At 41.3% G+C, this 18,614-nt stretch overlaps 1 protein-coding gene across 1 annotated transcript in view; it reads right to left on the bottom strand.

The window, feature by feature from the left end:
* ALDH1A1 (aldehyde dehydrogenase 1 family member A1) overlaps window positions 1-12,829 on the bottom strand; it is a 54,247-nt gene extending 41,418 nt beyond the window's left edge. Inside the window, exon 1 of the mRNA XM_075560541.1 lies at window positions 12,681-12,829. Coding sequence (XP_075416656.1) covers window positions 12,681-12,746 — 66 coding nt within the window. The 5' untranslated portion in view covers window positions 12,747-12,829. The remainder of the gene's footprint in view (window positions 1-12,680) is intronic.
* Window positions 12,830-18,614: the final 5,785 nt, after the last annotated feature.

Genomic DNA, 18,614 nt, shown 5'->3' with positions numbered 1-18,614 from the left:
GAGTTCAGAGGGTTGGTGGGGAAGAGGATTTTAATAATCCACTCATGAGACAAGCAGGTTGCAGAGTAGATGACATAGCATCACAGTCTTCGAATGAGGAGAAGGACATAGTAGCGACACTGAGCTTCACTGGCAACTATGGTATAGCCTGTTCTTCCTGATAGCAAGAGTGATTTTCCTGGCAGAAATGACTTCATTTATATATCGTTCTTCTGTTTTAATTTGATTGGCTTCACATTTGGCATTTGATCAAAATATTTTGGCTAATCATCCTTATTGTAGCCATAAAAATGATTATGTAGATAACTGTAGGTTAATGAATGATTATAATAATTATACAACCGATTTTAGACCCCGGGAAATGAACTACAACAGTGAGAACATTCATTTTCCATTTGCTGTTTGCTTTCATCAAGTTGTAGGGGAAAGGTATTCTACAAAAGCAAAAATGCTTCTGTCCCTTTTAACGAGCCTCACTTACTACCATAGAGTCAATGCTGACTCAGAGTGACTCCTGTGGGGCTCAGAGGTTCTACTTGTTTCTGGCAATAGAAAGTCCAGTCTTCCTCCCTCAGAGCTGCTGATGGTTTTGAATCACAGCCCATGCCAATCACAGCCCAGTGTCTAACCACTACTCTACCAAGACTCCATAGCTCTTAACCATTGGATGGACTTTTATAGAGAGTCACTGATTTTATTGGTGACTCTCTGGGGTGCTTGGGGACACTGTGTAACCCAGACTGCTGGGACAATGGTCATGTTTTCCCATGTTCCAAGATTCCCTGAGGCCACTGAGAACACAGCTGCATGTGTTAAGATAAGATAAGGTAAGGAATTATTTGTGCTTAGAGCAATTTTATCACGAAGTTATTGTTGCAGTATGCACCCTATGTCCCTTGCCTCATTATATATAAAGCTGTACTGTGAACATAAAATTTGCCGTTGGATCATCAGTCCGATGGCCTGTCTTTTCCTTCAGGTTGTCGTTTACTGCAGTCTATCCCTCTGGACAGTAACGGACTGCATTCTAATGATGAATTTTAGACTGAGGATAGTTTTGAGTATTTACATATTTACGACAGACATGAAATTTCGTTTCACAACATTGATTGGCAATTGTAGATGCCTGTGATAAGTTTTATGTGAACTTGGCCGGGCCAGGATTCTCAGTGGTTTGGCAGTTGAGGCCTAGTAATTTTCCCCGATATGACCTAACATGATGTCAGCTCCGTGATGGGATCATCTGTGAGCAGCCGAGCAGTTTCAAAAAGGTTAGCGTGGTGTGCAATCCCCCTAGACAAGCCTCAACCCTGATGCAATCGAGATTTAACGAGATACTATGGGAAATCTTACTTGGTTTTGTTTTGTGAGTTCTGGATTCTGCATCTGGTTCTTTGGATTTGAGCCAATAGCTTGCCAAATTGCCTTCCAACCCTGGGAACCATTAACAGCCTGCCATCTCACCTGTTGGTCTTGGTTTCATTCACCTCTCCAGTTCCAGGCCTGACCTTCAGAGCTTGGATCCATCTGCCTCTGCAGCTTGACATCAGTCTGTGGAATTACTGCCAATCTTGAGTTCATCAGCCCCCAGAGCTATGCGAGTCAGTTTAACATCTGCCCCATGGAACTCAGACTGGATGTGCCCACTTCTTCAACTGTGGGTGCTGTTTACATGATATCAATTTCTCTCTACATACATATGCATCCATAAAGAGCAATTAGGAAATTGTCAAACACCTCATGCATGGAAGAATGTGGGAGAGGTTAGGAACCCTGATGACGTAGTGGATTCATGTTGGGTTGCTAATCAATGGTCAACAGTTCAAAACATTAGCTCTTCCACTGAAGAAGGATGAAGCTTGCTGCTCCTTCAAGAGTTGCAGTCTTGGGAAATCACTGAGGCGATGCTACTTCTTTTCGGGTGAAAACCGTTTTTCTGGATTTTTTTCTATTATCATAGTGTCTCACATAATATTCATCCTTGTGAGATTGAGAAGCTTTGCTGAGTATAAATCAATTAACCAAAGTCACTACCAGCAAGTGCATTCTAACTCCTGGTGGCCCTATATCTCCCAAAGGAGATGTCAGAGAATCTCTTTCCCCTCTTTTTTCTCCCTCCCTCCCCCAAGCCTCCCTGTAACCACCAATGCCTACTTCTTTTTTTTATGAAAACTATTTTATGAAAACCATATGACATCAGTGCTTTAAGCTGCCCCAGGGCTCCAAAGGAGAAAGATAAGAGACTCTGTCCCTGAAAGGGTTACAGGCTCAGAAAGCCTGTGGACTAGTAATTCTACTGCAACCTTTCGGGTGGCTGTGAATGGGAGCTGACTTGATGGTAATGGGTTTGCTGTTCATACTTTAGAGATAATAAAGCTCTTGAACCCCCTCGTGAATACCTCAGAGTAAAGAGGCGTGGCCATCTGTCTCTGCAAGCCGATAGCCGTGGAATGCATGCGGCGGGCACCTCTATTTAGCAGTCATGGGGAAGCCATAGAAGAACTACTTGACGGCAGCTGCTGGCTACACCTCCTCTAGTGGCCCCAGGTGGGCAAATTGTTAACACACTCAGCTGTCAATAGAAAGATCGAAAGTTCAAGTACAACCAGAGTCATCTCGGAAAGATGAACTATAGATTCATATCTGGGAAATAAATCACTGAAACCCTGTGGGACGTAGTTCGGCTGTGAAACATATGGGATTTTCATGAATTGGAGTCAGTTGAAGGTAACAGATACACATACTCTTGGGTTTTAATCCTTTCTTATGTGGGAAAACAATCAGTGAAAATGTTGAGATGACTTAAAATGTGACTTTTACTCTGTAAAATTTAAATATATCATATTTTAAAAGATGTATCATATAACACATTATAAACAAGTAGGCCTTTGCTAGCTGTAGTTCAGTGTTCAAGAATAAATCACAACAAATATTCAAGAATAATAAATGTTCAAGAATAAATCACAATTAACATTTAGCATGGCTTCTAGGTTTGGGTATAATGCTACACTCCCAAATGAACATCCACTTTCCACAAAATAGTTCTGGCTTGGACCAAAATGGATTTAGATGATGAGAAAAATAAAGACCTACAAGCCTTATCTTCTGATGTGGGATTTTGGAGCCTAGGGAATCATTGAAATTCCACCTGCTGACTAGTTCCTTTTGGAAGTAAATCAACAGGTCTTTTTCTCAAGGCACTTCTGGTTGGACTTGACCCTTCAAATAGCGGGTTAGCAGCCACCCGTGCTGACTATTTGTAACACCCAAACAACAAGTGATCGTTTTTCTCAGTGTTAACCTCATAACGAATAATCACCAAATCAATTGCAACTCATAGGGACCCGACAGGAGAGTGGAATTCTCCCCACACGGTTTCCGTGGGTGTAACCTCTAAGAGTACAGATTCACGTTCGCTTTCTCCAGAGGCGAGGCCGGTGGGCTCCAGCTTCACCCTCTTTGCTAGCAGTGGAGGGCTTTCAGCACACTGCCATGCCAAGCCCAAGGAGCATGGCGGAGGACGAGGGAGGAGGAACGGACAGTAAAGGCAGCCTGCACGAGAGTTAGATGAGGGGGAACACATTTGTGACAACAGAAACTGGATCTCTGGAAGCACTGTCTTAGGTATCACTGGACCTCCCATCAACAGGACCTGAGATGGCAGAGGGGGAACCTTGGGGCTCAAAGTAGAAGCAGCAAAGGGAACGAGAAAGGAAATAAGCACTGGGGGGGAATTCTGAATGGCCGCGGAAAGGAATGAACCAAACAAATGAAGAAACACTTAATTTTCCTTTCATTTCTGTTTTATCGTGCAGTTTGACTTCATTAATGCGGGCATATGTTCTCTTCTCTTCCTCCTTGCCTGTGTTTGAAACATCTCTGCGGCCTTTTCATCGGCTTCAGGGAAATGGAAAGATGCCAAAGGATCCCAGTTTGGAGCCATCTTTTCACTTTGCACCAAAGATAGCAAACACAACGGTCACAACTTTGGTGTGTTGAAAAGACCTTGCCTCAAAGAGGTCAAAGGTAGAAGTGCCAGAGCGTTCTGGGTATTCTCTGCATAACACTGCGATTGCTGGCATGTAAAGTCCTTTTTGTTCTAATGAAAACATACAATGTAGATAATGAGTCATTTGTCTTCTTTACGTTCTTCAAAAAGGAGCCCTGGTGTTAAGGTGGCTGCATGTTGGGCTGTGGCCACAGGTCAGCAGTGCGTAGCCACCAGCCACTCCCCCGGAGAACGGGCTTTGGGGATAGTTATTTTATTGCGCCAAGGAGGCCTCCTACGTAGGAGCATGCGGGAGGAGGTTGATCAGGTGACCCTTTGATTGGAGGACTGCCGAGGTAAGAACTGTGCTGCCAGCCCAGCTACCTGCTGCCTGACCTAGTCCTCTGCCACAACTGCACACTGTGCTAGTGTGAGCGGAGGCCACCTGGGAACCCTGGCCCCTTGCTCTGCAGCGCTCCAGGTCATTCGTGACCTGCTTTGTCACACTTCTGGGGGATCCTTTGACCCCCACTGCTGGCTTCTGCTATGCCTCAACTTATCATCTTCCTGTTGTTGCTGCCCCACCCTGAGGGCAGACGTGGCTGGCTGCTGCCTTGACCTTAGACCAATACAGCCCACATGACCCGAAGGCCCTTCAGTAAACTACTACTGTAACTGTACCCACGAAAGTGAGCTGAACTGGGCCTTCTCTACTGTTGTGTGGACTAGCTAGCTGTTTCTTGCTTCTGTTTCTCTAGAGAACCCTGTCTAACGCAGCTTTCTATTCCTGTCGAGAGTTACGGTTTTGGAAACTCACTGGGACAGTGAGTGAGTGAGTGAGCACATGAATGAGTGAAGTTTTTAAAAAATATTGGGAGAAGAGATGAAGTAGACACTAGAGCATGAGGTGGGAGAAGTGGTTGTTCACAGGTCATTTTGAGAGCTGCAATAATGATACAGCTTTCCATCAAACGAACTTTGGTTGAGAATTTCAGTATTAGAAACCCACATATTAGCAACGCTTTGTGCCCTGTACAAGCTAGGCCAATAATTGTGGGTATTTTTTGACATGTATGCACACAAACACACACACACAAACTCAAAACATACCAATGTTGTATAATCCAGATTTAGGCAGATATTTAATTTTCTAATTCTTTTTTTAGTAGTGAACTATTTTAAATATTTGATTATGAAACAATGTCATCACTCAAGTTCTTTTGAACCTGACTCTATCTAGGCTGCCATTTAAATGTGGTAAACATGAAAGGCATGCCATGACCACATGAAATCAAAACCACCACCACTACCTACTGTAAACCAGATAATTGCGATTCCAAGGAAAGTGTGTGCCAGCTTTAGAGATGTCTAAAATATTCCCATGAGGCTAATTTTATACTGACTGGAGCTTACATCAGCCTATATTTTACCAGGGCATTTCGGAGGCTTTAGGGTAATCCTAATGCCCCATAAAGTGGCGGGGCAGGGAGAAAGAGGCTGACCTTGACAAGATGGATTTGGCACAGTGGCTGCAGCATTGATGGTAAGAACAAATTGTGAGAATGGCATAGGACCAGGTAGCGTTTCGGTCTTCTGTACAGAGGTGTTACTGTGACTCACAGTAACAACAATTACAACAACAATAACAGGGCAATCATGCTCAATAGAAAAGCTTGCAAGTTGGAGCCCACCCAGGGGACCTTCAGAAGAAAGGTCTGGTGATGTGCTTTCCAAAAAAATTCCTCCTTTGAAAAGTCTATGTCGTTCTATTCTGACACACAGAGAGGATCACTGTGAGTCTGAGTCAACTTGGAATCAACTGGCAATCAGAGTACCCTTAACTTTGAACTGCTCTTACGTGTAGTGTTTTAAACACCTGTGGAGAATTTTCCTATCCCTCTCATTGTGGCAAGTAGTTAGGGACAAAATCGTAGGTGAGATGAATGTTAAAGAAATCACGTGGAAACTGGTAGTACTCAAAGTCTCTGTGAAGTGAGGATAGTGCCTTCTTAGTACCTTTTCTTAGAAAGCAAAACAAACTCATTACCATCAAGTTGAGGCCAACTCATAACAACCCTCTAGGACAGAGTAGAACTGCTCTGGTGGGCTTTCCAGACTAACTCTTTATGGAGTGGGAAGCCCTGTTTTTCTCTCAAGGAGCAGCTGGTGGTTTTGAACTGCCGACCTTGCACTTAGCAGCCCAACAAGAAACCACTAGCAACTCTGTAGACTAGGTTTTCAGAAAGCCAGACCTTTGCCTGAGGGAAAACCACTTCCGAGGCCACAGTTTCCAGCTATGGGCTGTTGTAGAATCTCCTGAGAGGCTTATTCTTAAAATGGAAAATATTTAATATCACAGATCTGTCTATCATTATAATATTAAATTCTTTTAAGTGAAAGCTTATCTCTCAGAGCTAAATCAATGCATGAGGTCAGAGATCTCCAGGCTGTGGCCATGACCTGGTATATTCTGAAGAGGGAGTCAGTGGCTCTGAACAGGCTGGGTGTGGTGGAGTTTCTGGGAGGAACTGGAAACCTGTTCCCTCAGTAACACAGTGTGGTCACAGCAAGAAAATGAAAAGGCTGGCCCCTTGCTGCCGGTGAGCTGACCACTTCTTGAGTCACATCAGCAAAGTTTAAAAGGCAGTCTCTCTCACTTCATTTCAGACCTAAGGAATCAGAATCTTCAGTTCAACCAGCCCCTTCAATGACCCTTCAATGCACAATCCTGAGTCCTACTCCATCCAGAGTGCCTGCTCCTGGGATCCCATCCAGTTTGGGATCCAGTGCCCAGATGGTCACTTCTTCTCGCTCATCCTTCACATTTCTATTCTCCATTCAGGAAAATGAATCCATGGTAAAGGCGAAACAATAGCTTTGTGAGCACATTTCAGAGCCACTCAATGAGATGGCAATGCAGCTAATGTTAGCCTTGTAGAAGACAGAGATGAGATCGTGTGGGGAAGTATCAGACCTGAGGCGAGAACGTCAGAATCCAGGCACCCCTTAGGAGCTGTGTGAGCCTAAAGATGCACTTAAACTCTCTGTGTTCAGTTTCCACAGCTTTAAAAGGAGATATGAATAACATCTCCAGAGGTCCTTCCCAGTGGCTAACCGTGAGGCTCAAATGAGAAACACAATAGAGTAACACTGGACGAGCTGGTATGTGACAGGACACCTTACTTTTCTGGGTCTCATAAGCTTTCTGACTTGATACAGTACCATACACAACCAAACTCACTGCCATCGAGTCCCTGCTGAATCATAGGGAAACTTTGTGGGTCTCTGAGGCTGTAACTCTGGGGGGGAGATAAAGCCTAGTCTTTCTCCCAGGAAGCTGCTGGTGGTTTTGAACTGTTGACCATAAGAATTGCAGCCAAGTGCTTAAAGACTATACCACCAGGGCTCCTTTATGGGTGCAGCCACCACGTTTCCATTGCTCTCTGTTTTGGGAAAATATTTGAACTTTCCTTGTGTGAAAGGCCTTTATCTTGCGTGGGTCCTGACTTTTTGCTGAATAGGAGAGCAACTTTGAATTGTGAGAAGCAACATAAATACAAATCAGCTAAAATTGGAAGCAGATTATTTCTGCAATATTGTAGCTATTTTGGTAGAGAGAAGTTTAAAGAGAGAAGAGGGTGAATCGGCCGGCATTTTCCACAAATTACCCGGTTGAATCCTCACAGCTACTCTCCAAGGTCGTCATTAATGTTCCCAATTTACAGATCAGAGAACTGAAACTCTGATGATAATCTCAGAGAAGGTGGCATTAAGTAAAGTGAAGAACAGAAACTGGAAGCCAGGCTTATTTTCTTCAACTATGGCACGACGCAGTCATCCACCCACCTGTTTGTTCAACTGCTTCCTGACCACAAGGATATAGAAATGTTTCCCTCTCAAGGAAGTTGAGAAAATGCTCCAGATGGAAGCAGCACTTGGCCCAGTCAGCTTTGCCTTGAACATACAGCTTGCCCTCCATGGTCTTCCTCCATAAGATCCTTCCACCGCTCTGGCCCCACGCTCATCTCCAGTCGCACCTATTTTATCTCTTACTCATTTGCTTCAACGATGTTCAGTTTTGAGGACAAAGCTATTGTCCTCAGGGTCTTTGCACATATTGTTACCACATGGACATTTATCTGTGGCTTCCCCCAGTCTACATGGCCACCTTATTTGCCGAATCCTTCAGCTTAATCTTAAATGCCCCTCCCCGAATAAAGGCCCTCTGTAACTACCTCATCAAAAATGGGCTCTTTCCTTCATTTTAGCGTGATCACAATGTGAAATCCAAGTGTTCACTAATGTGTTTATTCTGTATCGCATGCCTTTGCCACACCCTTCTGAGACGTAAGCTCCATGGAGCAAGACATGTATGTGCCTTCTGATAATCACCAGACATCACTCAGTGACTTATTAATTAAGGGGAAGGAGCAAGGACGAGTGAAACGAATACAGAGCATAGGTTTTAGAAATGCACAGGACAATTTTTGGTAGGAATTTTAATTGGATAATAGTGAGCAATGCACTTGGCATTGGGATGACCACACAGTGTTCAATTAAGTGCTTATAACTCTTTTCTGTCAGAAATACACCTTTTGCCTCCAAACTCACACCCAGGAAAACCACTCTGACTCCCAAGAGCCCCAGAGGACAGAGTGGATGGGCCCTGTGGGGTTTCCACTGCTGTTAATGTCACAGGAGGCGAAAGCTCCACTTTCCCCACGCGGAATAGGCTCGTGGGTTTGACCTTTTCACAATGTGCTTAGCAGCCTCACACAAACCCCACTGCACCATCAGCGGCCCTATCTTTTAAGTCGATGGGTTAAAGTATACTACTGGAAAACTAGGAAGCTCGTTCTCCAGCCAAAATATAAACCATAAAAGTTAAAAAACAAACAAACAGTCTGCATAAATAGCATGCTTATTTCAAAGTCCCCTGCATCCCAGACCCTCCCAGGTCAAACTCCACCTCTATGAGCAAAGTTGAACATGTTTGCTTCCAACATTCCCTCATTGCTTGCCTTTCTCTTTTTCTTTCTTTCTTCTTCTTCTTCTTTTTTTTTTTTAGTAAACTCGCAGAAAGACTTCTTCCTGTCAGTGTGGGAGCAGCTGAGCAGCAGCTGGAGCGGCTCGTGGTCAGCGGTCAGGAGTGGACACAATAAAGAATAAAGGGCAGAACAGGCTTAGGGCAGCGTGCGGCCCCAAGTAGTTGCATTGCCTTGACACATCATTGATTGGTAGGAGGGTTCAGATTGCTGCTGGAATTCAAAGGCCATCTTTGTTATTCAAAAGCTGGGTGACTTTAGACAACACTCTAAACTATCCCAAGAATCCTTCTGGCAGACGGACTCTGTCCCTCATTTTCCTCATCTATAAAATGGGGACGGCCATGTCCTCCTAGGGGTAGTGTGAGGATTGAGTAAAAGCCTTGTAAAGAACTTAATAGGGTCTCTGGCACGGAGCAAACAGTGGCTTCTAGCATGCGCTATTTCATGCGTGTGAAATGTTATTGGTTGATGAAGATCTATACGAGGGCTTGAAAGTGTCTCTGGCAAAAAACGGAATGATCAAATTTCAGCTTGAACAAAGTGTTGTTTACTGAATTAAGTTTAAAGAATTCACATGTTTAGGAATGAATCCTGTCTGGGACAGCGTTCTACGTTTAATAAGGAGAAGGACAGCACTGTAAGGGGAGAATGGAAAACTATATAAGTTACCAAATCCTGTGAGAGAAAATTCTTGATCCCTAAAATCCAGGCTAAAGCCTAGAAACTTTGCTCCAGTGAAAGCTTTGTCTTGCAGGACATGACTGTGCAAGAAAGAGGGACAGAGACGCCAGGAGAAGAGAATGGGGGGAGAGGAACGTTTGGGGAGTCTAGCCTAGGAAAAGTTGGGCAACAGAGACAATTCTGTGACAACTGGAAAGGACGCTGAGAACAAAACAAAACAGAACAAAAGGAGAAGGATCGCTAGCATTAATCAATCACGCCCCACATACCAGACACTATTCCAGCTGCTTTACATGCATTAAGTCCATTTAGAACTTGCATCTACCATCAGAAATGAGTACCTTTGTTACCATCATGGTAAATGGAGGTAGGAAGAAGTAGGATGATTTTCCCAAGGATCACGCATCTTTCCAAGAAGTTCTTCATTTAAAGACTTCAGACAACGGTTGGGTTGGCAGGTATGTGAAATTCCTTTAGAATTGGAATGGGGAGCTCACAAGGAGAGGGATTGGCTTTGGGTTTATTTGGATTATAATGATGTTATTGAAGTCTTAAATTTCAAAAAACTCTAGTATCATTTTAGAAACTGTTTTTAAAGCTCTGATCTCTGTTTTATCCACTCCAATAAAGAAATAATCAGACGATACTAGGGAAGTCATAAAAGGAATGCATCAATGACTTCTTTTGTTTGAATGAAAAGCAATTTCAAGCTTCAGAGTTCGTGTGTTTCTGCCATAGCTGCAGTAATTTTTGTTACTCAATCCTGCTTGTCTCTTCCTTCCACTCTGCCTCACCAACTTTATGCCAGTGACTTAAATAAAGAAGAACATTAACAGTGAAAGAAAGTAATTTAGGAATTGTTTCAGGGGCAACTCACACACCGTAACGTCTCACTTTCTTGATTCGCAACCATGAAAGTCAGGTAATAACCGTGCCTTTCCCAACACCCCACACAAGCGCCAATCGACAACTGTTCTTTGGTGGGACACAGGACAGAGAAAATATGGAACGTCTGACATCCAGAAATGCTCAAACATTTGCATTAATACATATGTAACTGCCGTGCTCTAAAGTATGAAAGTTCCGAAGCAATGAATCAAACAATAAAATGCAATGTGATCAAAACAAAATTATAAAGATGTGTGAGCAATACAAACCCACCGACTAGCTCTCGGTATTTTCACCCAGAAATATTCTTAAAAGCAAGAGCAAATGCCTGCTGTTTGAATCTTGTCTTCTTCTAACCACTTAGGTCCGTCATTTTCCCTGGAGGAGCATTCTTGTGCAATGACTTTTTAGTTGGCAGAAGATTTCAAACGTAAAAACATCTGTCCGTGTTAACAGACTACTACATATGTGCTTGTAAGATCTGTAAGGGCTACCTGATTTGCCTAGCATTGTTTCTTACCTGCTTAGTAACTATCAAATCAGGCTTAGTTCCCTAGAAACAAGCATTTCACACTGGTGCTTCATGGAGACACACGTGCAAGGAAGATTCTGAAAGCTACTGCAAAGCCAAAATTTTAGAAAAAGTAACATTAAGCTCATCAAGAGTCTTCCCCAGGTACTGTGGTAAAACAGAAAACAAAACAGCCCCCTAAAACCAAAACACTCTCCCCCAAATCTAATAATGATGATGACGGTGATGATGGAATAATTTAATCATTGTCACGAATTTTGACCTTCTTGCATTTTTAAATGTTCTGACTTTAAAATTTTCGGTTTTTTGTAAATGACAACTTTAGGTAAGAAAGAAGGTGATAGTCTAGTCTTGTCTTCTTTTAAGCTAACGTTTACTAAGTATTTACTGTTTGAGGTTTGGGGCACACATCATTTCCCACATTCCCATCTATAATAAAATTCAGTGGCATAAACACCCCTGTAATGAGCCTTGTGAAAATAATACCGTGAGATAAACTTCCTAGTTCTGGATAATTGTTTTAAAGGGACAAGCTGCTCTGTGCTGACACTAAGGAAGAGCTCTAATCAGCTGAAAGACGTCCACTTCCCTTAAGTAAGGAAACGAATAAATCGTGGGGGTGATGTTCTCTTTTTAATTGTATTTTAATGTTCTGGATTCTGTGTTGGTTAATTCTGAAAGCAAAATGCTCTCTCCTGAGTTCATCTCTTACCATGCATTCTGCATTATACCATAAAGCTAACTTCAGGATTTTTGTCCAGGACGTTTTTTTTTTTGCATGGGGGCTTTAGGAACTGGTAGCAAGATATGTAATAATGCAAAAAGGTAATGTTCAGAGATAATATACAAAGACCCCAGGATGATCCATTCTCTAGTTCTCTGTAGCTGTGAATTTTACATCTGAGTCTGGTTCCTGCTCTTGTTTCTGTAAATGCTCATCAGTTAAATAATTACACATCTGCTCCCACTAGTAACAGAGTTGTCTAAAGAAATAAGCACACCGCTTTCTTTACCAATGTGCTAAACTGATTTTAGTCCACTTGAGGCTTTTGGAAACAGGGGCTTTCACCCAATTATCACACTTGGCTCAGTTGGTTTTGACACTAGTTGCATTATGTGTGGAAAAAGTCAAGATATTTCAACCTGCCTGGTGTTTCTACATTTTATGAAATTGCCCACTTTCAGAGCTCTTCCAAATAAGTTTCTGTGCTGAATATTTGCCTTTCTAATCATACATGTTTGCCAGTTTATGCCGAAGTTAATAGAACTGTTTCATAAAACCCACTCTCACAAGAGCATTTCATGCAGAAGAGAATTCTTGCACTTGAACCTTTTAAGAAACAAATTCATGAAAAATGTATCTGAGGTTATTAGAATTCCTTCTTTGTGCCAAACACAAAATCCAGACCAACATCTGGCAAGTTTTAGTATTTCTATATTTCCAACGGGCTTTTTACACAACTTTAATTAAATTGACCTTTTATGCTTTAAATAAATGTAATTTTCATAAACCCGAGGCAGAGCAAATACAAATTTTACTGACCTTGGTGTATTGGATCTTCAAATTGGTGAGCGGGACAGGTAAGTCTGGCATGCCTGCAGATGACATTGCTGCCCAGGCTCCTCAAACGCAGGCGACAGCCTCAGCAGTTTGGTTCTGGAACAGCACTTTGCTTTAGTTGACCCTTTTTATCTGGACTGGACTAAGGTTGATTTGCATACTGGGATGTGATTGGATGAAATAACTTGGAGCTAAAAGAAAAGAACGCTACCTAATTTGTAACACCTAAAGCAGGAAGCTTTTAACTCTACACTTAAATGCTTAAGAAACCAGTAGTTTAGCACCAAGGCAACACCTGGAGACAGTGCACTATTTGCAGACGGATTAATGTACAAAGCTGAAATCTGCGGTAAGGACAAGCAGCACAGCTGCTCTGCTCACTAAGGCCAGCTATGATTATTGAACTTTTTTCCTTTCATTTTTATGCTACTGTGTAACTTTCCATTCTCTGATAGCCTTGGGTTGAGAGACTACAAGGATATTTTAAAATATCTAAAAGGGCTCTTGTTCTCAGTTGAAGCTCATAAAGACAGATATTTGGCCAGAGAGTTGTTTAGAAAAGAGAGCTTCTTTTTCTAGAACCTAGCCCAAGTCAACCTTTCAAACAATCAGTTCAACAAGGTGGGTCTATTTCCCCCTTTTTCTTTTTCAGTGCTAAATAGACCTCCGGTGGTTTCAGGAGCTCTCTCTTATTTTTATTTTGTATCTTATCTTAGAACAGAAAACCCAGGGGGATTTTTTAGAGGATTCCAAAAGACTGCTGATCAATACAAGGATCACAACCACCAAGATTTCATCGTTAAAACCTAAACCTAACTTCTGGGTTTGGAACTTGATTATATTTATCACCACAGTCATAGGCCATCACACAAAGAATGCGTTTAAACAGGATTCCCAAATGATTCATGTTATTAAAATGAATATTGCAAGCTGAAAAGGTTAGAAAAACAAACTATGAAACTACAGTATATTACTTCCACTGTAAGGAGCATGCTTTATTTATTTATTTTTTTTGAAGCTCCAAAAAAAGTTAAAATGAGAACAAGATTAAAAGTACGACTTTGGAGGTTCTTACCTCTGCTTATTAAAATAATACATTTTTCCCTACTGAAAATTGACAGCAACACTGAAAAACTGGACTTAGATAGAATTGAGACTTATGGAATATTCACTCTAAATCAGTTGCGGGATCCTAAATGTTCCGTTCATCTTCACTGGCATGCCTCAATGCACAGAGTTTGAAGCGGCACACAGTGGCTCCTGTCACAGAACTAACAAATGCAAGACCATAATTTGGTCTCAGGGTAGTGTGACTCATACTCTGGTCTCATTCCTCTTCTCAACGCTCTCCTCCCAGACGATTCGCTAATAGTCACCTTCACAAGCACTCGCGTTTAATCTTCTCTTCATCTGAGGCCGGGACCAGCAAACTTTTTCTTCATAGGAACAAATACTATTTTGGACTTCCTGGTCAAACAGTCTCTGTTGCAGCTACTAGAGCCTGCAGTTATGGCAGAGCAATGATATTTAACAAGTAAATGAGTGGGTGTGAGTAGGTTCTGATAAAGTTGCCTTACACAAACATATTAGGCCAGATTTATTCCAAAGCCTGTAATTTGCCAGTTCCCTAGATCCTGAGGCAACACCACCCTCATGTTCTTGCTTCTTCTGTGTTTTACACGTGAAGACCAGATAGAAACTTCGGGGTTACTTAAACTGTTAACTATGAAATTGGTGGTTCAAACTCATGTGTGACCCTGTAGGAGAAAGATGAGGCTGCCTGCTCCCATCTAGATGTACAAAGCTTCAGAAATTCTATAGAGTGATGCTGAGAGCTGGAATTGACTGACAACAGTGGGGTTTTGTTTAGTTGGCTGGTTGGTTGATTTTTGGTTGCCTTGCTCGCGGGCTTTCACTGTCTCTCAAATCTAATTGTTTTATCTTTCAAAAATAAGTTTGGACTTTGGGGAATAATTTTTATTTAGTTTAAATATTATCTCAGGGCAATATTTGCAGGGGTTTATACACTATCATGAATCTGATCACAATGTTCAATAATGCTAGCCAGCACAGTCCAGTGCTTCTGGTCTCAGGGGCCGGAGAGCGTTGCTATTGAAAATAAGCACCTATCCCCTGCCTTGACTCTTGCCTCCTTTGCTGCCTCCGGTGACTAGAGACCAGTTGGTGTTTCTTGGATGTCTGCTTTCAAGCTTTTAAGCATCTGAACACAATACAATGAAATAGGAGGTAGACTAGAAGCACTTCAGGGATATGATTATGCCAATTGCCTAGTCGTTCCAGGAAATCAGGATTCTAATCACTCAACCAAGGAACTAAATCTTACAAGTTTTTTGGTTGTGTGCAAACAGCCTCAGTATTTGCTCTTCTTCTTTTTTTTTTTTTTAGTATTTGCTCTTCTTGCTGTAGCTACATCTACCACATAATTGTTGCCAGTTCATTGTTTTTAAACAAGGGTGCAACTTATTAACAGCAATTCCGTAATCACCCAGGAGTTTTGCCTGATCTTCTTTCCCCCTCACTCTTATCCTTGTTACTTGTTAATAAACTTTGACATTTGCCTTTTTTCTTTTGTTACAAGTGAGGTCAAACCATATTGATCCTGGTATGAGTGGCTCATTTCACTCAGCAGGAAATTGCGTTAAATGCACAATTACACAACAGCTGTTACTTAACTTGCAGAGCAATGTTTGGCGGTGTCCAGGCAGCTGTGATTTGCTGCTCTCTGCTCTTCCCAGTACCCAGTTGTTTGTACATTGAAACATTAACTGTTTAGCCCAGGCAGTGCATGTTTCAGGCTTGATAATAGAATTGGCATATTATCTTATTCCTATGTGTTCATCCTTGATCCCATTTTTTTGGGAAGCATCTGGTTATACCAGGCATTACGGAGTATAGGCAAAAAAGAGCAGCCTGGCAGACGGGTTACCACACCTTTCCATTTGCTTTCAGCAAATATTTAGTAAGCATTTCCTTATAAATAAAGCACGTTGATTGGCAGATCAGCAATTCCCTAACTTTAACCTTACTTGAAGGGTAGGTCTTTTCTGCCACCGAACCACAAGGCCTTCTGTGGCTTAATTTTAGAACTTGGCATCACCCTCTGCCTAGAAATTTACTCCTGGAAGAATCCATTCTAAGGAATGGTTACATTGGCTTAAGGTTTATCTCATAGATTTCCTTCCTTTACAGAGAGAACAATAGATTTGGTGAGAGCGCAGGTGCCAAGGAGGTACCCTACAAGAGCCATTGCTATCCATAGATTGTTAGGATGCACACAATTGAATGCCTTAATCTGAGCATTTATAGACATGATGTACTGATGTTTTTCTTGATTTTGGTTTGTACTGATGTTTTTTATGCGTGATTTTTTGCATTAATTTTTAATACGGTTAAAGTGAAATCTATCACATATATAGAAAACTGAAAAATAATCACAAGATATATCTTAATAATAGCTATATAATAAAATAAAACAAGCAGCATTCAGGTCAAGAAGTAGAACAAAAGTAGCAATCCACAGCTCTCTTTGCATACCTTCCCAAGCACCATCTCTTTCTTCTCTCTCCAAGTCACCGGTACCCTAACTTCTAATGTCACAGTTTTTGTTTTCTTTTTTTGTTATTGAACTCGATATGAACAAAACCACACAACAGGATTGCTTTTACAAATGGACTTTACAGGTGCCCATCTGGCAAATCAGTGAAACTAAGTGATAGATAAAGAAAGTTTTCCTCCATCTCCAATATACCCAGAAAGATTACGTAACTACAACAAACATTATACTTAATACAATATTATTTATAAAATAGAAAACAATAAGTGGTTAGGTAAATAAGCGATTTCCCCTTTAGAAACATAAGTAATAAGTAAAGAAGGAGAAATGATTGGAATTTTTATCTACAGAGTATTTTTTCACCCTAAACACAGTACATGCAAGAGTGCAGAGAACTGATTCTATTTTTTTTACATCATTAGTGGGAGCACTTAGAAAATTGTATCAAAATAATAAAAAAAATGCTACAATTCTTAACCCAGTTATTCCACTTCTAGGATTATATTTCAATGAAGCAATCAAATATGTTTAAGTTATAAACTTGTGTTAATCTGGATAGACTGCAGAAACAAATTTATAGGCACTCATAGGTTTGTATAAGAAAGAGCTTTATATACAAAAGCAATTGAATATTGAGAAAAAATCCCAGCCCAGTCCAGACCAAGTCCATAAGTCCAATAATAGCCCACATGTCCAATACCAATCTGTAAATTCCTCTTCAGACTCACACAATACATGCAGTGACACTGAATGCAGGAAGAGCACAGGCCAGTGGGTGGAAAGTCTTGTGGATCCAGTGGCAGTGGAAACCTCTCAGCATTGGCAGGGGTCTCCATGTGGCTCCTTTAGCTCCAGAGCTCTAGAATAGCTCCATGTGTCTTCTCAACAAGAATGTCTTCCAGGGAGTGTGTGTGTGTCCCACCTCCAGCAAGCTATTTATCTCCTTAGTGCCTCCAAATGAAGGCATCAAGTTGAGACCTGATTGAGCGACTAAACTTCACCCCTTCAGTCGTAAATCTCTCAAATTGACAACAGATTATGTAACTGCAACAAACGTTCTACTTAATACAATTTTATTTATAAAATAGAAAAAATAAATGGTTAGATAAATCCTGATTAAACAAAATAAAGACAAAAATTTTAACAGGATACTTAAGAATCTGGTAAAATTGTGTGATATATTGCCACTTAGTAAAAAGCAGATTGTAAATCTATGTGCTGTGTATAGGAGAAGATAAGAAACTAGTGTCTTCTTTACTGGCTGGCAAAACTATTAAATTAGATTTGAACTAATTGAGCTTCAGCCTTTGGAAAGGTAGCTAGCTTAATTACTACTTCAGTATCATTCCTGGCATCATGAATTTATGCATGATCAAAAATATTTAATTGTTTGGTTTATATTATATTTAATCTTCATAATTATAATATCCACAGGATATACCCTTCAAAAACTCATTAATAACTCACTACCATCGTGTCAATTCTTGCTCCTAGCAACCCTGTAAGACATAGTGTGGACTTCCAAGATTTTAATTCTTTATTGGAGTAGAAGACCTCTTCTTTCTCCCAAAGATGCCCGTAGCTTAGTTGACGGTGTCTTTGCAAATGTGATTCAACTGCTAAACAAACTGCTATCTTCCTGACTTGGAATGATGGAAGATAGGTCCCAGAGCTAATCGATCAGGAAAAGTCACTCTAAAAGTTGAAAATTGAAAGAAAATTAAGTCTCCGGCAGGAAAGAGAATGGTCCTACACATTAAAAAAAATATTTCCCCAAGACTGAATCTTATGAGGTGGTGTTCAAACATTTTTTAATCAATCCTGACACCAACTTCCACTGTGCCCACCCCTCCCCAGCACTTTCTATTTCTCTGTTAGATTCATTAATTCATAATAACCACAAAGAACTCACAGACCATACTGCAGCTTATGGGGTTTATCAGAGAAGTAACAAATTACAATTCAAGATGCGACGATGCAGAATACACTGCTTCAGTCGTGGCAACGTCTACATGGCTGTGAACACGGGCACCCTCTCTCTGGTCCTCACTCTCTCAGGTTCACAGCCTCTCAGCCTCTGCCCTGCTCCAGAAAGAGTTACAAAACTATTTTATTTTTAATTTCAAATTTTCCTATTTCTTTTAAAAAAAATCACTTTATTGGGGGCTCGTACAATTCTTATCACAATCCATACATCCATCCATTGTGTCAAGGACATACGTACATTTGTTGCCATCATCATTCTCAAAACATTTGCCTTCTACTTGGAGCCCTTAATATCTGCTGCTCATTTTCCCCCTCCCTCCCAACTCCCCCCTCCCTGCGAACCCTTCGTCATTCAT

This window comes from Tenrec ecaudatus, chromosome 10, assembly GCF_050624435.1.
Source record: "Tenrec ecaudatus isolate mTenEca1 chromosome 10, mTenEca1.hap1, whole genome shotgun sequence".
NCBI lineage: Eukaryota > Metazoa > Chordata > Mammalia > Afrosoricida > Tenrecidae > Tenrec > Tenrec ecaudatus.
Note: the sequence above shows the minus strand (reverse complement) of the source record. Positions and strands in the feature narration are given on the sequence as shown.